General features: G+C 40.8%; 1 protein-coding gene across 1 annotated transcript; it reads right to left on the minus strand.

The window, feature by feature from the left end:
- Positions 1–2,909: 2,909 nt before the first annotated feature.
- On the minus strand, positions 2,910–21,413 carry LOC116946054 (glycine receptor subunit alpha-2-like). The gene is made up of 9 exons (XM_032960889.2): positions 20,961–21,413; positions 17,706–17,824; positions 16,372–16,439; positions 14,913–15,148; positions 13,434–13,516; positions 10,229–10,366; positions 8,780–8,994; positions 6,559–6,711; positions 2,910–5,771 (listed from the first exon to the last, which is right to left on the minus strand). The coding sequence occupies exons 1-9, from the start codon at positions 21,005–21,007 to the stop codon at positions 5,628–5,630; spliced, it is 1,203 nt and encodes a 400-aa protein (XP_032816780.1). The 5' UTR covers positions 21,008–21,413; the 3' UTR covers positions 2,910–5,627.
- Positions 21,414–22,386: the final 973 nt, after the last annotated feature.

The raw sequence follows: 22,386 nt of genomic DNA on the forward strand, positions 1-22,386 counted from the left end.
ATCGCGAACGAAGAAAATGGAGAGAGTGCAGATTGGATAGACGAAGAAGAGCTTGATCTGAATGGAATATCCATTCCACAGAATGAAGAGATCCATGCTCTCCCTATTTATTCCATGAAGGAGCATTTTGCTTCTCCATGGGAGAATGGATATATGCATACATTTTGTACATTTTTTAATGATTGTTAATAAACATTTTGATTCTAATGATTCTACCAGGGCTTTTCATTTTGTGGAATGAATATGTGATTGTTATAATTGTACTCTCCATTTTGCTTCGTTCTACTACAAAGTTTAAAGTATTTTTTATAGTTATAATTACTTTTAATATTTGATAATTATAAGAGAATTTCAATATAATATTCTGAACATCTGCAGTTTTAGTTAGACGATGAATATTTTCAAGTGAATTTTATGCTAAATTTCAGCTTTACAACGCCTTCTTTTTAACACATGTGTATACGAGCAGTGGAGGACGTCATGTCACTCAGGGGGGTGAGAATGGCTGACGTCAGGTTACGGGGATATAAATAAGGGGGAACCCGTGACGTAGAGGGAGGGGGTCGTCGCGAAGGGCCAGGAACGGAGAGAGTTAGGGAGTCGGGATCCAGGGTAGGGGGATTCAACGCCAGGCGAGAGTGATACTTCACCCGGCCGACCGAGTTGAATGATCCCTCGGTCGGTGCTGGGGGGAGAGCACGTATAGCCTGGGTGGAGCTGGGGACCTCCCAGTACCCTTTCCCCTGGGGAGATATTAGGGCTGTCACTTGTTGGGCGTAAGCCTTTAATAAGTTGCCGGCAGTAGCCCTTAATAAACCTTGGCATCCGCCCCTACTCAAGAACCGTGTCAGCGTCGTCTGTTGAACCTCAACACATGTTTTCTCCTACAACATCAGAGTGCAGCGCCACATTAAATACGCACTACAATGACAATAGTTTAAAGCGATTTGAAGCATGTTGAATTTTCAAAATGGAAATATGGTTGGGGGGGGGGCAGAGCTTTGTGACGTCATATTTGAGGGGGGTCTGACTTTTGTGACGCCGTGTGACGGGGGAGTAAAAATTCGGCCAAAATCGCGTGACGTCATTTATGGACGGCCCCATATCCTTTATTCAACAAAATTTAGAGTATTATCAATTTATCCTATTCACGAGGAATGGTATTATTTTGAAACTAGCAGGAACCCGCATAACTTACACCGTAAAAGGATGGCGAATGTCCGTTTTATCATTTGTTTTAAACATTTTTATGTTTCTATATCTTAATTTATTTAATTTCAGTTATTTTATTGCTTTATATTGAAATATATTAGTTTTAATCTTATTTTTGTCATATATTTTTTTCTGCAATTCGTGTTTTCCACTCCCGCGTCTCCGGACGTCATCGCTCCCTCTCCTCCACCTCACCAGTGTCGCGTGACGTCATACCCCCGCCCCCCTCTCCTCATCACTCCCGCGTCTCAGGACGTCATCACTCCCTCCACTTCACCAGTGTCGCGTGACGTCATCCCCCCTCTCCTCATCACTCCCGCGTCGCAGGACGTCATCACTCCCTCCACCTCACCAGTGTCGCGTGACGTCATACCCCGCCCTCCTCTCCTCATCACTCCCGCGTCTCAGGACGTCATCACTCCCTCCACCTCACCAGTGTCGCGTGACGTCATCCCCCCCCTCCCTCTCATCACTCCCGCGTCTCTGGACGTCATCACTCCCTCTCCTCCACCTCACCCGTACCGCGTGACGTCACAAGCCCTCTACCCACCACGCCCTTGTCGCGTGACGTCAACCCCTCCAGCCAACTCGCCGTAATCTCGCGTGGTGCCATAACCAACCTCATGCTCCAATCCTTCATTACTTTATGTTTCTCACAAAAACCTCTCGTTCTTTGCATGTTTTAAGTCATCTTCGTTGAAAAATAATTTCTTTAGAACTGCTTTTTGTGTTTAGCGTGTTGTCCTTCCTCCGCACCTCCAATGTGCGCGTTTGCTCGGCACGCCTGTTACAAGGCTTCATGGTTAGTCCTTGCGGCCAGAAGAGAAAGTTGATTTTTGCCGTGTGCTTTAACAAGCCAGCGTCCCCCGTGGTTTTTAATTTTGTTTTCCACAAAAGCGCTTTTTTTTACGACCATGGCTCGGCAAATGAAAAGTTTGTTGGAGGACGACTTTATTTGCTTTCGATTGATACCAAATGTGTACAAGTAGCTTGAAAATGTTATGATTTTTGCGTTTGTTCAAAGGTCAAGCTACCCACAAACATTGGAATATTAGATATAGGGAGATTTATTGAGGTCAAGCAATCGGACACTCTTTGAAATGCTGGGTAAACTATCAGATACACGGATTTTTTTGGGAGTTTTTCGCGTTTCGAATTGTGACAGCGTCCATGGCAAGAGATATCTCATGCACACTGTTTGATAACTTGGGTATTTTACTTGTAATAGTATATATAATTTAGTTTCACAGCTGGTCGTCTTTCAGGGGAGTTGTAATTCTCTTGCAGGGGAGGCTGTTTTTTTATATTTTAAATGTTTTTGAGGCAAGATTCATGCATCTAAAAGAGTTGAATTTAATCTCGTCAAATAAAGGATACAGAACATGTGTACCGATTCCGTTTCCTATTACATCCCCACCAAGCTTAATACATCATATACTTCGATTTAAAGCTTTCGTGACTGCAATGATTCATCTTCTTTGGTTCTTTCGGTAAAGTCACGTAGAATGAGAATAAAATAATAAATTGATAAAATAAAATAACACAATAATATTCTCACGACGTTTCGGCCACAACACAAGGCCGCTTGTGTTGTGGCCGAAACGTCGTGAGAATATTATTGTGTTATTTTATTTTATCAATTTATTATTTTATTCTCATTCTACGTGACTTTACCGAAAGAACCAAAGAAGATACATCATATACTGTTGGATAAATACATAACTTGTTTAAACACTGAATGGAGGGCATCCTCATATGGTCTAATCATTACAATTGATGTTATTACCTAAATTTGCTTCCATTTAAACATACATGTAATGTATACATGTAATGTATGTTTAAAATACAAGCCATCATTTGTAACATTAATCAAATTTGCAAGACAGTACTAAAAAAATACAACAAATGTGTAACAACATTATGCTAAATGTGTAATAAGTGTGATAAAAAAATGTATTGAAGTGACATGCAGTACTACTGTGTAATTTGTAAGGCAAGTCAATGTTTTCAGATGAATTACTTTACTCAGAAAGATGATCATACTGTTAAATACAACCATTTATTTGAATTGTAAGAGATGTATTATTCTTTTGGGCACGATACACACATGCAATAAAATACAGTACAGCATATAAGTATATGGTATTGGCACATGCTACATGAGTACTTTCTCGGCACGTTGGCAAAATCTGAGCGGGTTTGCTCAATTTCCTAGTTGAATTTGAGCACCACTTTGTTGATTAAATTGACATACAGAATCTTTATAATTTGTAAGACACACTTAAATATTTCAAGATTAATTCAGTAACTCAGAAAGTTGATCATGCTGTTTAAATATAATCATTTATTTAAATTGTAAGAGATGTATGCTCGGTTAAATTATATATCTGTCGAGCTCTGGGACTGACGATGCATGTGGCAGTGAGCACAGTTTCAGTGTCTCACGTTGCTGACAGCAGCTAAATCAGTGAAAATAGTTAAATGTCCTTTCACATTCCGACAAGTGAATACTCTCACGCATCAAGGGTCAGCCTTGGGGGTGAGCCTGGGGTTGCCAATTTTCCCATTTCCAAAATATGAACAAACCCGTGTCGGTGTTGACTACTTGGTGGAATACTGTCAGATAATTTGGGTATACAGACAATATATTAACTCGTGATACACTATTGTGGAAGACCGTAAACAGTCCATCAGCCTTTCGACCTTCCACACGAATGAATAACGGTAGAATGTTATTTAAACAGGCAAACTAGATAAGCTTAAACCAATTCCATTCGTCACACATCCAGTGTTGTGGTATTCACCTTACACAGTGCCCACTTGCTTTGTCTACTCCACATTCCATTAAACATGTTCCATGCTGATTTGCACGATGAAAATGTGACAAAAATGCATACGTTTGATATATGGTCAGAGGCATCAAAAGGACACTTTAGAGCAGGTAATGAAAAGTAACAGACAGTACAGTTACAAAAAAACAGATGGTTGGTAATCTTAGGTCCACCGGCTCTATATTTGTGAAAACTGGACGTATGAAATATTTTGCAGGGCCACCGAACTCCGGAGGCAAAGGGGAAAAGTATTCTAGAAATCAGACCCGGGTAACTGTTTATGAATTAAGTGTGCGTGAAAGTACCTACGCTTGTGGAAGGTGCTCGGTGTATCATGTGCGCAATTCTTGTGACTTCAAATCCATTGCATTTTGTAAAATACCAACATTAGGTCTATGTTTAAAAGCAGGTTAAGTTCGCAATTATTTTTTCATGGTGTTGAAATCCAACTGTAAATTTGATTACTGATTGACATTGTAGATTATTCTACTTTTGAAGCAGATGTGAATTATAATTACGGCACATTGGGATCTATGGAAGAAATGGGCCTTACAAATGTCAATGATTATACTTGTTAATCTTCCTGGTTGATATTACTAGAAATAATTAACACATACCAGTACATATTAATCATGAAAGGAGATAACTTTGGGGCGAGTTACCTTCACATTTCACATACCTTCACATTTCCGCTCTATGACCGACGAAAAGTTATGGGTTAATACAGCTGGTGATGAAATCAGAAATAAATCCGCCCATAAAGCTATACAATGGTATATGTAACATATATGGTAGTTGTAATTCACTTTACCTATCTCACAATACACCTGGATAACGTGAGATATTACGTATTTAATGCTAATATTTGGGGTTGGGGGTTACTCCAGTAGAATTGTAAGTAATTTTTTAAAGTAATTTCCAGGTCATTATACAATGCCTAAATACAGCAATTGTCAAAAAAGAACTTTTCCTGTTCTTACTAGATTCATTAAAGTTATTTTTGTATTACCGATAATCGCATCATATAAATGGTTACCCGCTTGCTACACATTAACATTTGTCTGGCAATGAACGTACAATATTTTTTAACTGAGCAACGAAAGCAGCTACCATGATGTAATGGTTGGCAACTTGGGACTTACCATCCAGGGGTCACCAATTAGATACAATATCCTGGGTAATCGATTCTGAAAATTATAATGTGGCTGGCGTCACCTCCTTGTCAGTATTTCCACGTCAAGTGAATAGTTTTGCCAAGCCACACAAACCAGTATGGTGCAGTATGATCACACATCTTCCCCCGTAAAGTCATATGTTTCAGTTTGCTGTGTTGCATGAGCATTGCTCATTCTGGGGCAAATTTAGCCAATAGTGTGGCATGTTTAACTTGCCAATGTTTGCTACCACATTTATTTTACTGTACATTTGTATTTAAGTGTATTTTTTTTAATTTTGCTTTGTTTTCGTGACAATACGCGCATGCAATTAAATACAATACAGCTTATAAATATATGGTATTGACGCGTGCTACATGGGTACTTTCTCAGCACGTTGGCAGAATCTGAGCGGGGTTTGCTCAATTTCCTAGTTGAATTTGAGCACCACTTTGTAGAAGACCCAGTAGAAGATGTTGAGGATGAAGAAGGCGATGGGGAAAATGATGCGCGAGAAATAATCGATGCGATGTGCGCACCTCACGTACATCTTCTTCTTGTCCTCGGCTCCGACCTGAGCAGATGCAATGAGCGCGTTTACCACAAAGCGCATGACAAAGGGAAGCAACCAATTGTGACACTTATCTCGCAGACTCATTAGCCGGCTACAGCTTCTTTACAGCCAAACACCTTCATTTAACTGAACTCTGAATAGGCTGCTGGAACATGACAAAGTACAGTTGCAGATCTGCAATTTCTTGGTCACGCCACACATTTATTTTTTTACCCATGAAGTGCATGTTCCCACCTTTGTACAGTTTTAATGGTTAGTGCTGCAACTCCTTGAATATTTCTTTAACAAACCTCAATGTGCATGAATGTTGCTTGATAGTCCTTGTAAAGTTGTCAATGTATCAAGTATTCCTACTTGGTACGTTGATACATGATCTTTAATCCACACCTGGAATCACTTCAAAATCTGCATGAGGTTCTTGCTCCAGAAAGTCACTCGATTTGTTTCTAGTCACGTTGGCATTTTCTTACTCGGGAAGCCAAAAAGTTGATACATCTCGCAACAAAATTACTAAGTTGGCAACACTGCTTGAGATGCAGTTGCATTTTAATGGTGTTGATCCAGAAATATCGTCTATCCATTCACAAACCCCTAATCAGTTTAGGGGCGCACTGAAAACATCTTCACTGTTTGCAGAAGCCGCTGATGACGACCATGGCAAAGGGTCGGTACACCTTCAATTAACGAAACCACCAAAAACTTCCCATCGCACCTCTATCCCACCTGACCGCTTTCAATCCCTAACCATCGCGACCCCTCCTAGTCAAGCAAAGTTCCACTCGCTCACCTTCTCCTTGGGTGAGCTGTTCTCACCCACGAGCTTCACGGCATGTTTGCCCTGTCGAGCCATCACGTTTACGGCCGCAAACTCCAAGAGCGCCGCAAACACAAACACTTGACACATGCCCATCCATACGTCGATCGCCTTGATGTACGACACCTGCGTGCACACACGCAAGACAACAACAACAATCCTTACAGACTGCTGGGGCTAATGCCCTTGTAACGTTACAAAGGGCTGAACGGGGATTCTCGATGTGTCGTGAGTTTATAGAGTCTCAACCGTACCGCCAACGACTGCTGTGATGCAGTCGCACGACTTTACCACGCTACAGATATAAATAGCCACAGATAAACACCAGTATTTAAATACACACCGCACCAAAGATTCATCTCATTGTATATTTGAAAAAAAAAAGTTTTGCTGGCTTCGTGGCTGGCTGGCTGGGTGGCTCGCAGGCGGGGGAAGTGAGCACATCTGCGTGACAAGGTCACCCCCTATCATGCCTCCCGTCCACCGTACGAATGCGAGGGCAATTCATTTTTTAAAATATTGTTTTATTCGATGGCTGATGTTTACACGCTGCATTAATGTACTCATTTAAGGCTGAGTTGACCTAGGAGCAACTCAGGACCGCTTCAGATATTCGTCACCGATGTTAGCCGTGGACGGGACACCAGGTTTCACGCACACGTCACCATCACTTCCATCCATATGCACAAGAATAATCACAACAACGAAGCCATTGTTCACCGCTAGGTGGTAGCAATGTCGCTTGTACCAATCTAAGGACACCCTGAAACCACAAGGAGGAGTAGGTGCCGTCAACTACAGCTGCTTGATATTCATATTCTTGGTTCTTTCGGTAACGTCACGTAGAAGGGAAACAATAAAATAATAAAAATATAAAACAATAAAATTCTCACGACGTTTCGACTGCAACACAAGCAATCATCAGGTGTGAAAACCACGTCGTGAGAATTTTATTGTTTTATTTTTTTATTATTTGATTGCTTTATATTTGTATTATTTTATTGTTTCCCTTCAACGTGGTGACTTTACCGAAATAACCAAGAATATAAATCCCTGCAGTCACGAAAGCTTTAAATCAAAATTTACAGCTGCTTGGTTTGAGGCTGCACATCTTTAGGGACGAGGTGATTTAACCCGATTCATTCACGCTCAGATGACTGTGATACAGTCATATTACTTTACCATACTACAGATACAAATTCCTACAGTTAAAACAATGTAAACGTTTCTTAACCCCCCCCCCCGCCACCTCTGACCACCCAGGAGTGTAAATGGGTGCACCACAGCTCATCGGCAGGTCGCATATGGTGGGGTGATGTGTGGGTAATTCCACCTCTGCCAAGACGAATGTTCAGTGTGTAAAATCATGTTGAATACCATCTAGAGGGGTTCGCTAGACCAGTGGCGGGCAACGTGTGGCCTGCAGGCCGCATGCAGCCCATGGAGCCCCTCGTGGTGGCCTGTTTTAGGTGTATTTAGCTTGCAGCCCATGGAGCCCCTCGTGGTGGCCTGTTTTAGGTGTATTTAGCTTGCAGCCCATGGAGCCCCTCGTGGTGGCCTGTTTTAGGTGCATTTAGCTTGCAGCCCAACTGAGGTGCAGGGCCACTCATGTGGCCCACCAACTCGTCTAAGTTGCCCATCCCTGCTCTCTATACCTCCAAAAAGAGGCCCTTCCACCAGCAGTGGCACAATGCATGTGTGTGTGTTGAACTTATTTCGCACTGTGCGTAGCCAACCGTGCTAACCGGAGGTGCGGCAGAAGCAAGCAGGTGCAGGGTAGCACCATTATCTTATACAACATGTATTACTCCTTAAATTAAAGCCTGGCTTGATTGACCAGATCTTTGGAGTTTTTTTTTCAGACGTATAAGCATCTATGAGCTCAATAGATGAACTAGCAAGGACAGGCTCATAATCGACTGACATATGGAGCAAGCAAAATACGATCCGATCACGACTGAAAATCATCTATCGCATAGAAAACCTGGAACGCAGCTTATTTGTTTTTGTCAGCCTCTCACTTTCTACTGCTGGGTGGTGGCATTGCCCGTTTCCTTCCATTCTTTTTTTCCTTCGTTGTCCAGGAATGGCCTCCAAATCCTTTGATTGAATCTCTCCTGCTGCCTTTCTCCTGCTTCTTTTGTCGATCGTCCAATGAATGACTGTAAATGTCGACGGATTCAACTCCACGTACCTTGGGAAGCTGCGAGTTGGCAGCCGAGCTCTGCGTGGTGATGGTGAGGATGGTGGTGATGCCTAGGCTAGCCCGGGCCGGCGCAGCAGACATGTCAATCCAGAATGAGAGCCAGGAGATTATGACAAGCAGCATGCTGGGAATGTAGAGCTGGATCAGGTTGTAGCCAATGTCACGTGAGAGGTCGAACTCCACCGAGATGCACGAATACGGGCCTGGAGGGTTACACACAGAGTCGAGAATCGTCACTGCGTGCTCCGGCCAGACACCAGGGCCTCACACGCGACTGGCTGACACCTTTGTCAACAGGACATTTCCCACCACATGGCGGTACAATTTATTATATTATACAAGAGCCACGGTAATCGTGTTGTCCATTGTGTAATATATCGTAGTCGTCTGCAATTATCGCTGCAAATTGTATTCTTCATTTACTTTCTGATATTTATATTCCCTAAAATAAATTAATCTAACTCCATGTGTTCAATAGCAGTCTACAGCTGGGTATGACAACACTACAACAAATGCTGCTGGATAATATTGTTTCTGGAAAGTCAACAGACTAATGGATTATACGTTTATTTCATTTATAGTTGAAGGCACAGTATAGAGTTCTGGTTTCATATGTTTGAACTACAATGTTCCACTAAATACTTTGATGGATCTGTTGACCCCACAAGAAAACAAATGGAGCCTTATAGCTCTTCTTTCTGCCTCTTAAAAATCCCCAGATTTTATTCGGTCTGTGGAAAAAAAGGCCTTCTGGGTGGTTTTAAATCGCTACCGCATTCTATTTGGGAATTCAATCATTGCCGACCATGAGAAACCTCCGTTCACTCCTGAAACTCAAGTTCCTTCATAGATGTTGTTCTGGTAAATAATCGGCAGGGAACTCTAAGCCCAAGTTTGTATGGATCATACTTAAAAGTGCCCGGTTACTTATTGTGTTTGCTTTTTTAAATTACATGTTTTTCCTTACTTTATTTTTGTTTGTGAAAATCAATGTTTTTACGTCTTCGACAGGTTCCGTATTCCCGTAACGTATACAGCACATACCGATACTTGCTGTTCGTAGCACGACCTTTAAAACCATGATTGTAACTAGCATCTGTACCGTACCGTCGCAGGTCACACATGAAATAAAGCCAAATAGCTCATTGTTGGTGTCTTCCTGCAGCAATAAACAAATATTCTAAAACACACAATGAGTTTATATGTAAAAGTAAATTAGCACTATTATCAGCGAGTAATGTTTTCACTGATCCTGCATTATCACTTGACCACATTTTAGCAATGTGACGTTATTTCAGCCAAGTACCAAGTAAAGGGTAGACATACGAGTTATGATCTATTTAAAACGTATACATTATAACTCAGGATGACACATGCAGTTTTTGTTGTGCCACATAATCAGTCTAATCGGGCTCACAGACCTCAGCGGGGGCTTACCACTGTCATACGTCTTGCTGCAGTTGCCCAGGATCCCCTTCTCCGACACGGTGAAGGTGGTGGTGGCCGTGCTCACGTTGAATATCACGGGATCCGTGCTGTTCCACTGAAGGATGACGTCGTTCGTTGTGTAACCATCTGGGGCACAGAGCACACAGCATGCGTGTGGTTATCGTTCTTTAATTAACACGTCAAAATGTAGGCAGTGATGACAAGACTTGTAACGTCCCCCCCCACCCCACTGCTCTTATGATGTTCGGTAGGATGCTTTGTTTCTGCTCTTTTTGTACTGGGCGTTACCTCTGAAGGTTATTTATTTTGGTAATTTCCAGATGACACCAGAATCCTACATATGCATTATTTTAGCTCTTTTATATTGGTGTGTTCACTGAATTCCAAGAGTGTGACTTACATGTTGCCAGACGGCCGTCAATATCTGCACTCAGTTTTGTGGAAGCTTTTATAAAAACACAGTAGTGCTCTGCCAGGTTTAAATCACTAGAATGTCGGTGTGTGCAGATACTACTGGGTTGTACCTTAAAGTTGATTAGATGCAAATAGACATTTTAAAAACATTAATTTTCCGTGAAGGTATTTTACTCGCTAGTACTGATTCGCAGTTCTATTTACCATCAGCCCTGACCAAACCAAACCGACCAGTCACACTGAGACATGTCTGAACAGTGGGGTGCATTCAAAATAAATATGGACTCTATTGTATGTAGGGTGTGTAGGCATATATGCATTCAAAATAGATCTGGACTCTATTATATGTAGGGTCTGTAGGGATATATGCATTCAAAATAAATATGGACTCTATTGTACGTAGGATGTGTAGAAATATATGCATACAAAATAAAGCTGGACTCTATTGTATGTAAGGTGTGTAGGCATATATGCCTACATAATACATTTTTTGGGGGAGGGGGTCAACAATTTGTGGAAACCTGTTGAATCAACTTTTGACCCCCACAGTTGGGGGAGCGGGGGTTCACTTTCTATATATTTTTGATTCAGGCCTTCTGAAAGGCTCTCATAATTTAGTTGATGGACAAACAGAACTCCAGGCTTTATAATAGATGAGCATTATCGAAATAATAATAATGTATTATTCATACCGCGTCTCCCATGCATACCTCAAGGCGCTCCCTGCCGTCTTGTGAATGGTCATTTTAGTTTTCTTTTGAACTGCCCACAGCAACCAGTGTCAAAATCTAGTTTAAATGTGGTTGTCACTGAATTTTTATGGCACTTACAAAAGACTAAACAGAGGTCCTGGTAATTGGAGCAAAAGAGATCAACTGCTCACAAATTTTTTCACATTGACAAAAAACGCCGGATTTGAACTTTGAAGCCCACATCAGATATATCACTGAAACGGTATTTTATCATCTTAGAAATATAGCGAAGGTACAACCTTCAGTCTCTCGGTTTACTACTGAGAGACTGATGCATGCTTTTATTACCAGCAGACTTGACTGATGCAATGCTCTTTTTTCCGGTCTTCCGAAAAAGTCAATATGTAACCTACAACTTATTGAGAATGCAGCAGGACCTGTGCTTACAAAAACCAGAAAGAGCACCCACCACGTGACACCTATTTTAGGGTCCTTGCATTCTCTGCCAGTCAGTCATGGAATTGTTTTAAAAATAATTGTATTGGTTTTTAAATCGTTGGATGGTTTGGCACCAGCATACATGTCTTCTATACTTTTAAGATATGAACCAACAAGATCCCTCAGATCCTCTGGTTCCGGTCTTTTCGTCACTCCAAGGGCCAGGAACAAAACTCACAGAGAAGCGGCCTTCAATGTGCATGGGCCTCGCCTATGGAACAGCCTGCCAGGGGATCTGAGGGCTTCGCAATCATTTAGCAATTTTAAGTGAAATCTAAAAAAAAACTTACTGAGAATAGGTTTTCCCCTCTTTTCTGGCAACAAAACAGGTGTTTATAATCCATAGTCAAGGTGTTTGGATGTTAAGATGTTTAAAACACCAAACTGAAACCTTTTACAAGGAATCATGTCTGCATTAACCACATATACTTGTGATCAGAATGCAGAATGGAAAAAAAACTTACTTTTTTAAACTTGCTTTAACTTAAGATTATTTTATAGTGTTGCTTTATTATATGCCTTCGCTAGCAATTTATTACGATGCAATTGCTTTTTATGGAAATTGCTTTTACTGTTCTCGTGATTTAAGCTTTTAACATTATTTTATTTTACCTGTACAGCACTTTAAATTGCATCTTTTGTACTAAATAATGCTATAGAAATAAAGACTCGATTGATTGATTGACCTCATGCTCTCGCAGTCAACCAAGCTAAACGATTGAGCCGTAATGAGCTTATATTCTTGATTATTTCGATAAAGTCACGTAGAAGGGAAATAATAAAATAATAAAATAATAAGCCATAATATTATACAATTCTCACGATGTTTCGGCCACAACGCAAGCAGCCGTCCTCAGGTGAAGAAACAGCTGTCGGAAAGACAGCATCCTAATGAACACTGCTAAGCTTGGCAGCATCTTATAAGCTGGGTGGGAGGAGGAGAGCGCCTTGACAAAGGACTTTACACATCAACCAGAGGAATTTAGCATGTTGATGACAAATGCAGATATGGGATTAGTCACTCCTTGTGGAATGTGTAGGCAGTGGGGGGTCTCAAAGTCATATTATGCTAGTGTATTATGTAGGATTAGCAGCAATAAGGGAGGGAAATTTTAATAATGAAGAACTGCAACAGCCCAAACCACCGCGTATCAAGCTAGTGAATTATGTGTAAAACAAAAAAGAGAGTTTCTAAAGAACTACACATACCCTACTACCATACAATAAACCGATGTGAAAAAACTAAATATAAAGTACATCAATATCATCAATGTACTCAATATACTCTCCAGTAAGCTGAGCTGTTAACATGAAGTAACTGGGTATATACTACACTATATAATGACTACCATAGAGTTATGAGCTTCTTAAACTAAATGAACTTTACAAGCATCTTTATGATGTCACGGCGTGGCATACTACTAGCAGCCATGGAAGAGAGGATGAGGAGCAATTGTAAGAATGACAATGAAATCCACTATAATTAATTAAATTCCAGCCTGTGTCCTCAAAACGGAATGTCCCACCCACAATGTCAGGGCCCAAAAAAAAAAACACCACCCAGGGGGAGATGGTCCTCTCGCTCTTACAGCTCTCCATGTTCATGTGACAGTGCTGTAGGTCCATGGGATAGTCACGCAGGATCATGGCACACTCCAGGAGCATTGTCACCCTGCAATGAGCAGAAGAGACTTGTGAGATCCCAACCATGCAATATTATAACGAGACATTGTATTCTTGGTTCTTTCGGTAAAGTCACGTAGAAGGGAAAGAACCAAGAATATGAATCCCTGCAGTCACGAAAGCTTTAAATAAAAAATGAGACATTGCTTGCGTTGTTGAATGTTTGCGCACACAATTATACAGTACTGTATATTATATATGAATTTTTAACATTGCCTGTGAAATGCACAAGATTTATCCTAAATGCTCCCTCATGCATTCCCACAAATATCACAATTTGTACACTCCACTACCCCTTTCGCGTATCCTCAATGCCTCTGATCTTACTCCCGTTCAATGACGTCACTGATAGTGTCATTGGTAAATACGGGGGTAGATTTCTAGTTTACATTTATAACCTTTCTTGCGTGATCAATAGTGCTGGATTAATGCTGTTAAATAGTAAAAAGTTACATAATTAATTTTGTATTGCTCCGTAAAGGCTCAACGTTGTTATGTTAATTAATCGAGGTCACATTGTGTATAGATGCGGTGATGAATAGTGAGAGCAAGTGGATTAAAGTTGTTTAAAGTGCGTTTTAGTGTTAACTCGGGATACACAGATTTAATGGTTATTTGTTCAGTTATATTCTGATTTAATCCAGCTATAATGTAGTTATACCTTTGTATTACAGTACGTACTGTGCTATATATTGATTCAATTTAATTAATTGCAATTTAAAACGATTAACCTGATTTAAGCACGGTTGGCTACGTACGGTGTGAAAAAAGTTAAACATACATATAATTAATCATATTGCATATTAAAATAATTAGATTGCATATTATGATAATGAATTAATCCACGTGTTAAAATTACTTGCGTTTAATTTGGGGAATTTGCTTTATCTGTAAGAAAGGTTAACGTGCATTCCTAGTTGCACATTGATTTGTGTTCTGGTGAGAAATCCCAAATTTATTGTGTTGACGTTAAATAGTGGGAGCCTCCGTGGCACTGTGTGTGGTCAATCACTGTGTGTGGTCAATCACTGTGTGTGGTCAATCAGAAATGATTGGCGTTTGGTGGAGAGAGGGAGCACGTGCTTGGCGGCGTGGTGCAGACTGAGCCCAATGTGAGCGAATAATAATTTCCGTTCCTGTTGAAATCATTAAAACTACATATTTTCTAATTTTCCAAGCACAGGTCCAATGAGCTATATAGCTCTTTTTCAGAAGCGACTTTGCCACAAATGATAGCTCAACCAAGTGGAGTATCATGTGTATTCCCCTTCGCCATTCAGGGACATTTGGAATTATATATAATAAATGTATGCCTCGTAAGTCCAGAAGCGCTACACTAACGAACAGTCGCTAAAGACTATAGGGAAGGTATTTGTGCATTGCACCTCATGGAGTGGAACACGTCCCCATTCCTGTAGAGCCGCAGCATCTTGTTATCAGATGTGATGGCGTGGACGTTCGCTGACTTTTCGTTCTCGAAGAAAAGTACCGGCTTCCACAGCAGGTCATAATAGTTGTTGCCGAGGTCAATTGAGTCTTCCTTGAGCATTGCGTTTGCCAGCAGCTGTTGTATTTGGGGATCGTTCCAGCGAAGTTGAAGGAAAATTGATATCTGATAGTCCTGGTACCAATCACGCCAGGGTCGAGAGGACAAAGCAACACAGTATCAAGCAGTCAGTCCCAAAATCGCAGAAAAGTGGAGGTGATTAAAAATAAATCCAATGGAAAAAGAAAATGTTTCTGCAATGGGAGCACATGCAGGGGTTGTGGGTACAAAGAATGGAAATGGCCTTTGACTTGTGTGTTTGCCCTTGTATGTGTATATGAGGAACGGGGTGCAGCAGGGGTTAATGCACTGCATTACAACTTGGTGACTAAATTACATTCCTTGAAACGGATAACATCGGTGGAAACTTGTATATGAACCTATCCTGTGCCTCCCCAAGGTGTGTTGTTATCAGCCTGTAACTTTCCGTAGCCAGACAAAGGCCTCCCCTGTTTCTTCCATTTCTTCCTTTCCTGAGTTGGCCTTGTCCAGCAAGTGGCCTCCGAATTCTTTGAATAAATCTCACGACCTCGTCCACTGTCTTCCTCTGCTCCTTTGGCCTTAATATCATTCTCCACTCCGTAGTTAATTATCTCTCATCCATTTACAGTTGTTCTCATGACATGTCCCGCCGATTTCAACTTAATTTCATTTAAGTTCTAATTTAGTCCCCAATGCAGTATGTAAACATGAGCACTTGGGAGACAAAGATGGCTCGTTTCGGTTCGGGCTTCACCACCCCCTCATGCATTTCTGGCCATAGCAGATGCTTACTCACTAGCAGCACTTGCACCAAGTCCATACTTTATTTGACAAACGGTACGTTATTCAGCTCAGCTTATTAACTGATATCAACCGGATATCTACCAATACTTACAGCATATTTTTTATGACAGCATCATGTCGCCATTACTTTGTGGAAAACAGTGGAGATTGTTTGATGTGTGTACAGTATGTGTCAGTGCTAATAACAACTTCAAGGGTAGAGTTCTGAAAGTGTTTTTGGAAAACTATGACAACTTTGTTGCAGATTCTAAGTTAGATGAAATCGGTCTCCCGTCCAGAATTCTGAGAAAATGTCTGGGTCATTTGTTCTATGGCCTTGCCTTATAGGATGGACGCTAGCATGTTTCCAACGTGATGGTCTTAATTCCAATATAAATTGAACATTGACAGATGTGCCTTCATCATGGTCCCAGTTCAACATGCTAATATTGGCAGTGGCTCAAGGAGGCTGGAAAATCTCTTGACCTAAATGAGCCACTTAAAAACAAAACCCTGCTAGTTGATGCTCTCACCATGGATGTCTCCGTAACGGGGCCAAACCGTTTGATGACAATGCTGGCATTTACAACCACCGGAGGTCCTGCAAAAGGAAATGGGGAAAAATACGATGCTGCATTTACCATTTGAACAACTATTTAGATAAATTGACTTCTGGCTCTGAGCTATCATTCACCATAATAGGTCAAAAAAACCTCATGCAATGTAAAGGTCTCGGTTATGGTTGAACCAAAAATAAATTAGACGATATTGTAATGTCGACAGTAGGTTGTCCAACCATTTGAATAAACACATGGCTTACCCCATGCCGTTGCCATCCCGCGTGATCCAACATTGCTACAATGGATCTCACTCGTACACATGTAAATAACGCATTGCTACATCTCTACAGCAGTCGTCCTCTTAGATGCATACACTCAATTGGCTGTGTTTTTTTCCCTGATCCATGAGTTCCTTTTCTCTCTCTGAGTCTAATTGCAAACATCAATCTCTCTATGCGTCTTTGTGCACTTTTCATGTCATCGTATACATACATGACCATTAATATTTATAGGTGATCTCGATAGAACATTTCCACAGGATATCGCAGTTAATAAAATATATATCTTGGTGTTTGTAAAAGTTTTAAAAAATTATTTGGCATTCTTAACACTTTTAGAACTTTTAATTAACTTTTAACTTTGTTGCATCCCATTTGTAATTTGTTGTTATTTATTGAATTGTTATTGGAGAAGAGAAGAGTAAAACATTTTAAAATGTACATTCGGTTCATGAGGATTTCAACCAATTTAGTTTATAAGTAAAACATAAATTAATGGTCCCGGAATTGAGCAATAACAAATCAGTTTTGGTGTATTGCATTATTTGCCAAATAAGACCCAAAAAGTATGTTTTTAAAACCATTTGCCAAGAGTCTCAAAATGTATGAATCCACAGTAAAAGGTTTTTGCAAACTCCCTTCAACCACCTGTGCAATCCTTGCACTTGATAATTGTGGGCGAGCTTCATCTAAGTTATGAGCAACAATCCTTTGCGAAGCTGTACTTTAAATCGTGTCAAACTATAAATACGATGCAGTTAAATCTTGATTTAAAGCTTTCGTGACTGCAAGAATCCATACTCTTTGGTTCTTTCGGTAAAGTCACGTGGGTATAAAATAAAATACCTACATGACTTTACAGAAAGAACCAAAAAGTAAGGATGCAGTTAATAAACAACAACAAAATAATGTACAAGCGAGAACTGTTCAGGTTTTTTTTTTAAATTTTCCTTTTTCGCTGGTAGATCCCGGCCCCTGTGGCCCACTGGTCACAAACACATATCCCACACATCCACACAGAGTGAGCACCTCCCACGTTGGGCCGGATGCGCCGCTCGTACGCAGTGGTTGTGCCCAGGGTGCCCAAGGAGTCGAAGGGTGCAAGGTTCCCTGCCGGCACGGCGGCGACATCACGGTTCGACCCCAGGCTGCCAGGGCACAGGGACACGAAGGGGTAAAGCGGTGAAGCTGCTGCAAAGACCCGCATAGTTGTTCATCCTTGATGGGACATGATCCAGTGATTTCACATTGTTTCTCTAAATATCAGTCTCTTAGGAAACCAAATGATAAATTGCTGTTTTCAACTTTGGCAAATTCATCTGCCTTTCACTTGCTCCGTCTTCTCGAAAGGCCCATTTTTCCTGCTGAGATTTGAATGAAGGATCATTTAAACGTGAAGTGATTCCTACGACTGACTGACAAGCGTGTTCTTAGTTGCAAAGCCGACACCATGGATGCATCTGTCCTCTGTAGGTTTTCCTTTCCAGAGAGAGGTATAGCCTCCATATTCTTTCAACTTGCCTTCACCTCAGGCACCTCGTCTCACTCAGCGCAGCGACTTTGATGTTACATCTTGCAGGTTTCCTGATGCCGATAGCAGTTATTTTTTCTGGTCTTACGTTATTTTTGTTATCCATCAGAGTGCGAACATTCCATGATGCAAAAGTCACAGTTTTTTGTGGTTCCAATCATCGATAGAGTGTTCCCACTGGACGAGGACATCCAGCCGGGAGTGGATGAGACAGCCTAGGTTTAGGGCACTTTTTCTATCCCCCATTCCGAGCAGGGTGAGCAGAGGGGATCCTAAAGGGAGAGGACCCCCTTGTATGTTCACATCAGTTAAATATATCACTGGAGGCATTTGTTCATGGATCACGTGGAAAATGTAATTCGCAAACGCGATGGGATTTTTTTTTTGCACACAGCGTTGGTGTACGGTGCTTTTTTCAGGAATACTTTTTTCCATGGATTTTCTGTTTGCACAGTCACATAGTCACTTTAAGATGTTTTTCTTGTTCGTGTTTTTGTGTGTTGTGGTTGCACCCGATTCAAGAGCCGAATGGCTCACAGGGCTATACCAAAATAAATACACTGAACTAAAGACCGCCATAAGAAAAAGTTGCGGGAAATAGATTATTGAGTCCAGCTGTATGAAGCTTCAAGTGCCACCATGTCTGCGTGTTTCTGTGGTTCCTGAGTTCCTTCCCGCATGAAACCTACTATTTTTAAAGAGTCCCTGTTCACATTGAAGCTTTCCTGGGAACACTACCTCTTCTACACTGTCTTCTTCATCATCGGTGGCAGCAGACATAACATCAGTAGCAACAACAACGAGTAAAAGCAAAATTATCAACAAAATTATCATCACAATATTCAAAACATTGTATTATAATACAGCATTCACACTCTTGCAAATAATTGTATTACTCACTTTAACTGCTTTAAATTTTATATTTATCTTTTATGTATTACGGCTTCTTACACCGCTTTCTTACCGATTGTTATTACTTTCACTGGTGTATCTACTTACAATCTTTTATTTTGTTCATTTAATAATGTTTTTTTGTTCAGCGAATTTGAGGGAATTCATTTGTGAAAGGCATTATACAAACACTAAGATTGATTGAGTGATCTTTACTGAGCATGTCTTGCTACTGCCATACATTAGGTTATGTGCCAGTGCCCATTTTGAATGCCTAAAATTACCAAAGCTAAAATTCTCCAGCCAGGGTTCTAGTTAACAAACATGCATTATTAGGAACATCTGTCCACTCAAAAGGCCCAATTAATGTAGAATTTGTTTTCAAGCTTTTGCAGAATTCTGGTATTAGGTGAAGCTTCATTGCAATAATCAACAGCATCATTATCATCATCGATATCCTCATCTTTTGCGTCTTAATCATCACTGTGATTTTAATTTGCATGCATTACTTCATTATGCCACTTTTCAAACTGTTTTCAGCACCAAAGTTTCCTCTATATTTTGTTTGGAAACGTACACAAATTAGTAGATTAGAGGGAACAAGTGGGCATACGAATGAGCTTTTATTAATATTTTCTTATTTTAGTCAGAAAAGCCACACTGAGTCGTAGGACTTTTTCAGGAGGGTTACTTGCGTTGGGTTTTTATTTGAAGACGTTTTCAGCCAATAAATGTTGAGTGTTTATACAAAGGGTGGAATTGGTATCTGCCCTGTTCTCTCGGTAAATGTTGCCATTGTTCACCAAAAAGTGGATTGGAAACCAAAAATCTATATTAATTAGACCCTCGTCTTTCAGATGCATATTATCCATTGTAATTCCTGTGAATGTTGCTGTGTCTACCCTATCCACCGTTTTAGTGAGCACGTTATCAAAGCAAATATTCAATACACGCCTTCAAAAACGATTTCTTCATAACATTCTGATGCTTCTCAAGCTAACCAAACACAAGCTTGATTCCCCATCATATAGGTTAAGCAATCAGTTTATTTTAACTGGAAAACTATTAAAATTTGGAACTTCCCTTAGCCATGCAATAAAATATATACTTTTGCTTAAAATATACAAACAACTCCAAAGTTTGGCCTTCCAAGGAACATATTCTTTGGGTCTTTCGGTAAAGTCACGCAGATAGGTTCAAATAAAATAACAAAAAACTACGTAACACACGCGGTCGTCATCAGGAAAAGCGGTCCCCTTTTCCTTAGTTATGTTATTTTGTTATTTTCTTTGAACCTATCTACATGACTTTACCGAAAGACCCAAAGAATATGAATTCCTGCAGTCACGAAAGCTTTAAGTCAAGATTCAAAGGAAACAGTGCAATATTTGTGCAAATTATTATTTGAGAGCAAGATGATATTATGTGGCCATGTTATGATAAAAAGGTAACGGTATCAATGTGCTTATTCAAGTTTTTCCATTTTAATTGCTTGCATTCTTGCACTGCTTTTACATGAGCTACTTTGATTATTTGTTACAACTACTTTGTAGCATATCGATTTAAAACTCCTTTGTCAAGGCGTCTTCACGCCTCTCACCGAGCTTAAAAGACGCTGCGAATCTTAGCAGCGCTCATTGAAGCACTGTCGTCCTGACAGATCTGTTCTTTCACCTGAAGAAGGCTACTTGTGTTGTGGCCGAAACGTCGTGAGAATTTTTTACCGCCTTATTTTATTTCATTATATTATTTTATTCTCATTCTACGTGACTTTACCGAAAGAACCAAGAGGATACTTTACTTTGTAGCATTTTTACACGTGCCCTTGAAACATTCCCCCTAAATCCAGTAACGATATTTACCAGCAGAAGCAGGCTACCGCCACGATGGAGAGTGGAGTTACCGCCATCTTGCGCACGATGATAAACCCGAGGCGAGAACAGGTGAACGGAAACCACCACCGCACAGTCGATGAGCTTCACCTGATGCCAAAACGTGCAAACCTTAAATACCCAGTGCATGTTTCCATATTTAGCGGGTCTAGAGGGAGGGGACTACTACTCGCTGAGATGACACGCAGGTCAGCCACTGAAGCTGTGAACTCGGTCGTGAAGTCACTCTTCACCTGTAGGGGACACGACGACACCTGAGATCACGGAGCTCGCCAGACTGTGTTGTCTCCCCACGCAATGTTAGTTCCAACAATGTTGTTCGCATTATCGTCATCAGCCGTGGTCTATCCACTGCTGGATGAAGGCCTCACCGAGCCGCCACCATCTACTCACAATAATGCACACGTGACAGTGGTGGTGTTTTTTTTAATGAGCACAGTGCTATTATTAACACTGCCTTATCAAGGAAGAGGGCTGGCCAGCTCTGGAAACCCTCTTGTGCTTGTATTATTCTAATTGTTTATTTTTCAGATGTTGCAGCGAGAGAGACGCTCCACATCTAACACATAAGTGCCAATTAGCGTGTCCTATCCGGCGCCGAGGTATTTAAGTGGAGATCCTATTAGTACCAGGCTATCAGCCGTATGCAAAATGTTGAGATGTTACTGCAACTGAAATTAACTTCCTCGAAACCAAAACATTAAAAGATCAACCAAAAAGTGATGTTTCGATGTTATCGCAGCCATCAACATCACTGTTAAAATATCAGTATATCAAAACACTGATGTTGCTGATGTATATTTGCCCATCCCTATTTTTAATGCTGTTTTCTGAGTTATATAATGTGTTAATTATTTACGGTAATTCCATTGAGCCCATGGCATACCACATTGGCTAGTTTTTCACTAAGGCCTGAAATTGCAGACTCATTGTATCTGCTCTTTGTGTCCCTGTGCAAATATCACCACTGTTCTGTATTGTTCTTGAGTAAACTGATTAAAAAGAACGCAAAATGAAACATGGACTTCACAGGTAACCTAAGATCCGACGTCAAACAGTGCAGGCGAGCATTGCCTGCAGGTGTCACATCTGATATCCGGCAAACAACTCCAGAAAGCCATCCCCTCCCGACAATACTGTTGCATGTGTGAATGGGTACGAAACGATGAGCAGAGAAAGCTGACAGAAAGTTGGAGAATTTTAGCACTGTACTCAGTTAACATACAACGTTGCACCAACGTTAGCACGTGTTTGGAACCGTTGGGCTAACATTGCCCTAACATTGGTCCAACGTTCCATCTTTACGAGGAAGGTGTATCTCCCCCTAACCCTTGCTTGTCAATTTTCAACAAGTGAATCTGTCTTCTTTGGTTCTTTCGGTAAAGTCACGTAGAAT

Source organism: Petromyzon marinus, chromosome 26, assembly GCF_048934315.1.
Source record: "Petromyzon marinus isolate PM22_M1 ecotype Great Lakes invasive population chromosome 26, UKy_Petmar_22M1.pri1.0, whole genome shotgun sequence".
Taxonomy (NCBI): Eukaryota; Metazoa; Chordata; class Hyperoartia; order Petromyzontiformes; family Petromyzontidae; genus Petromyzon; species Petromyzon marinus.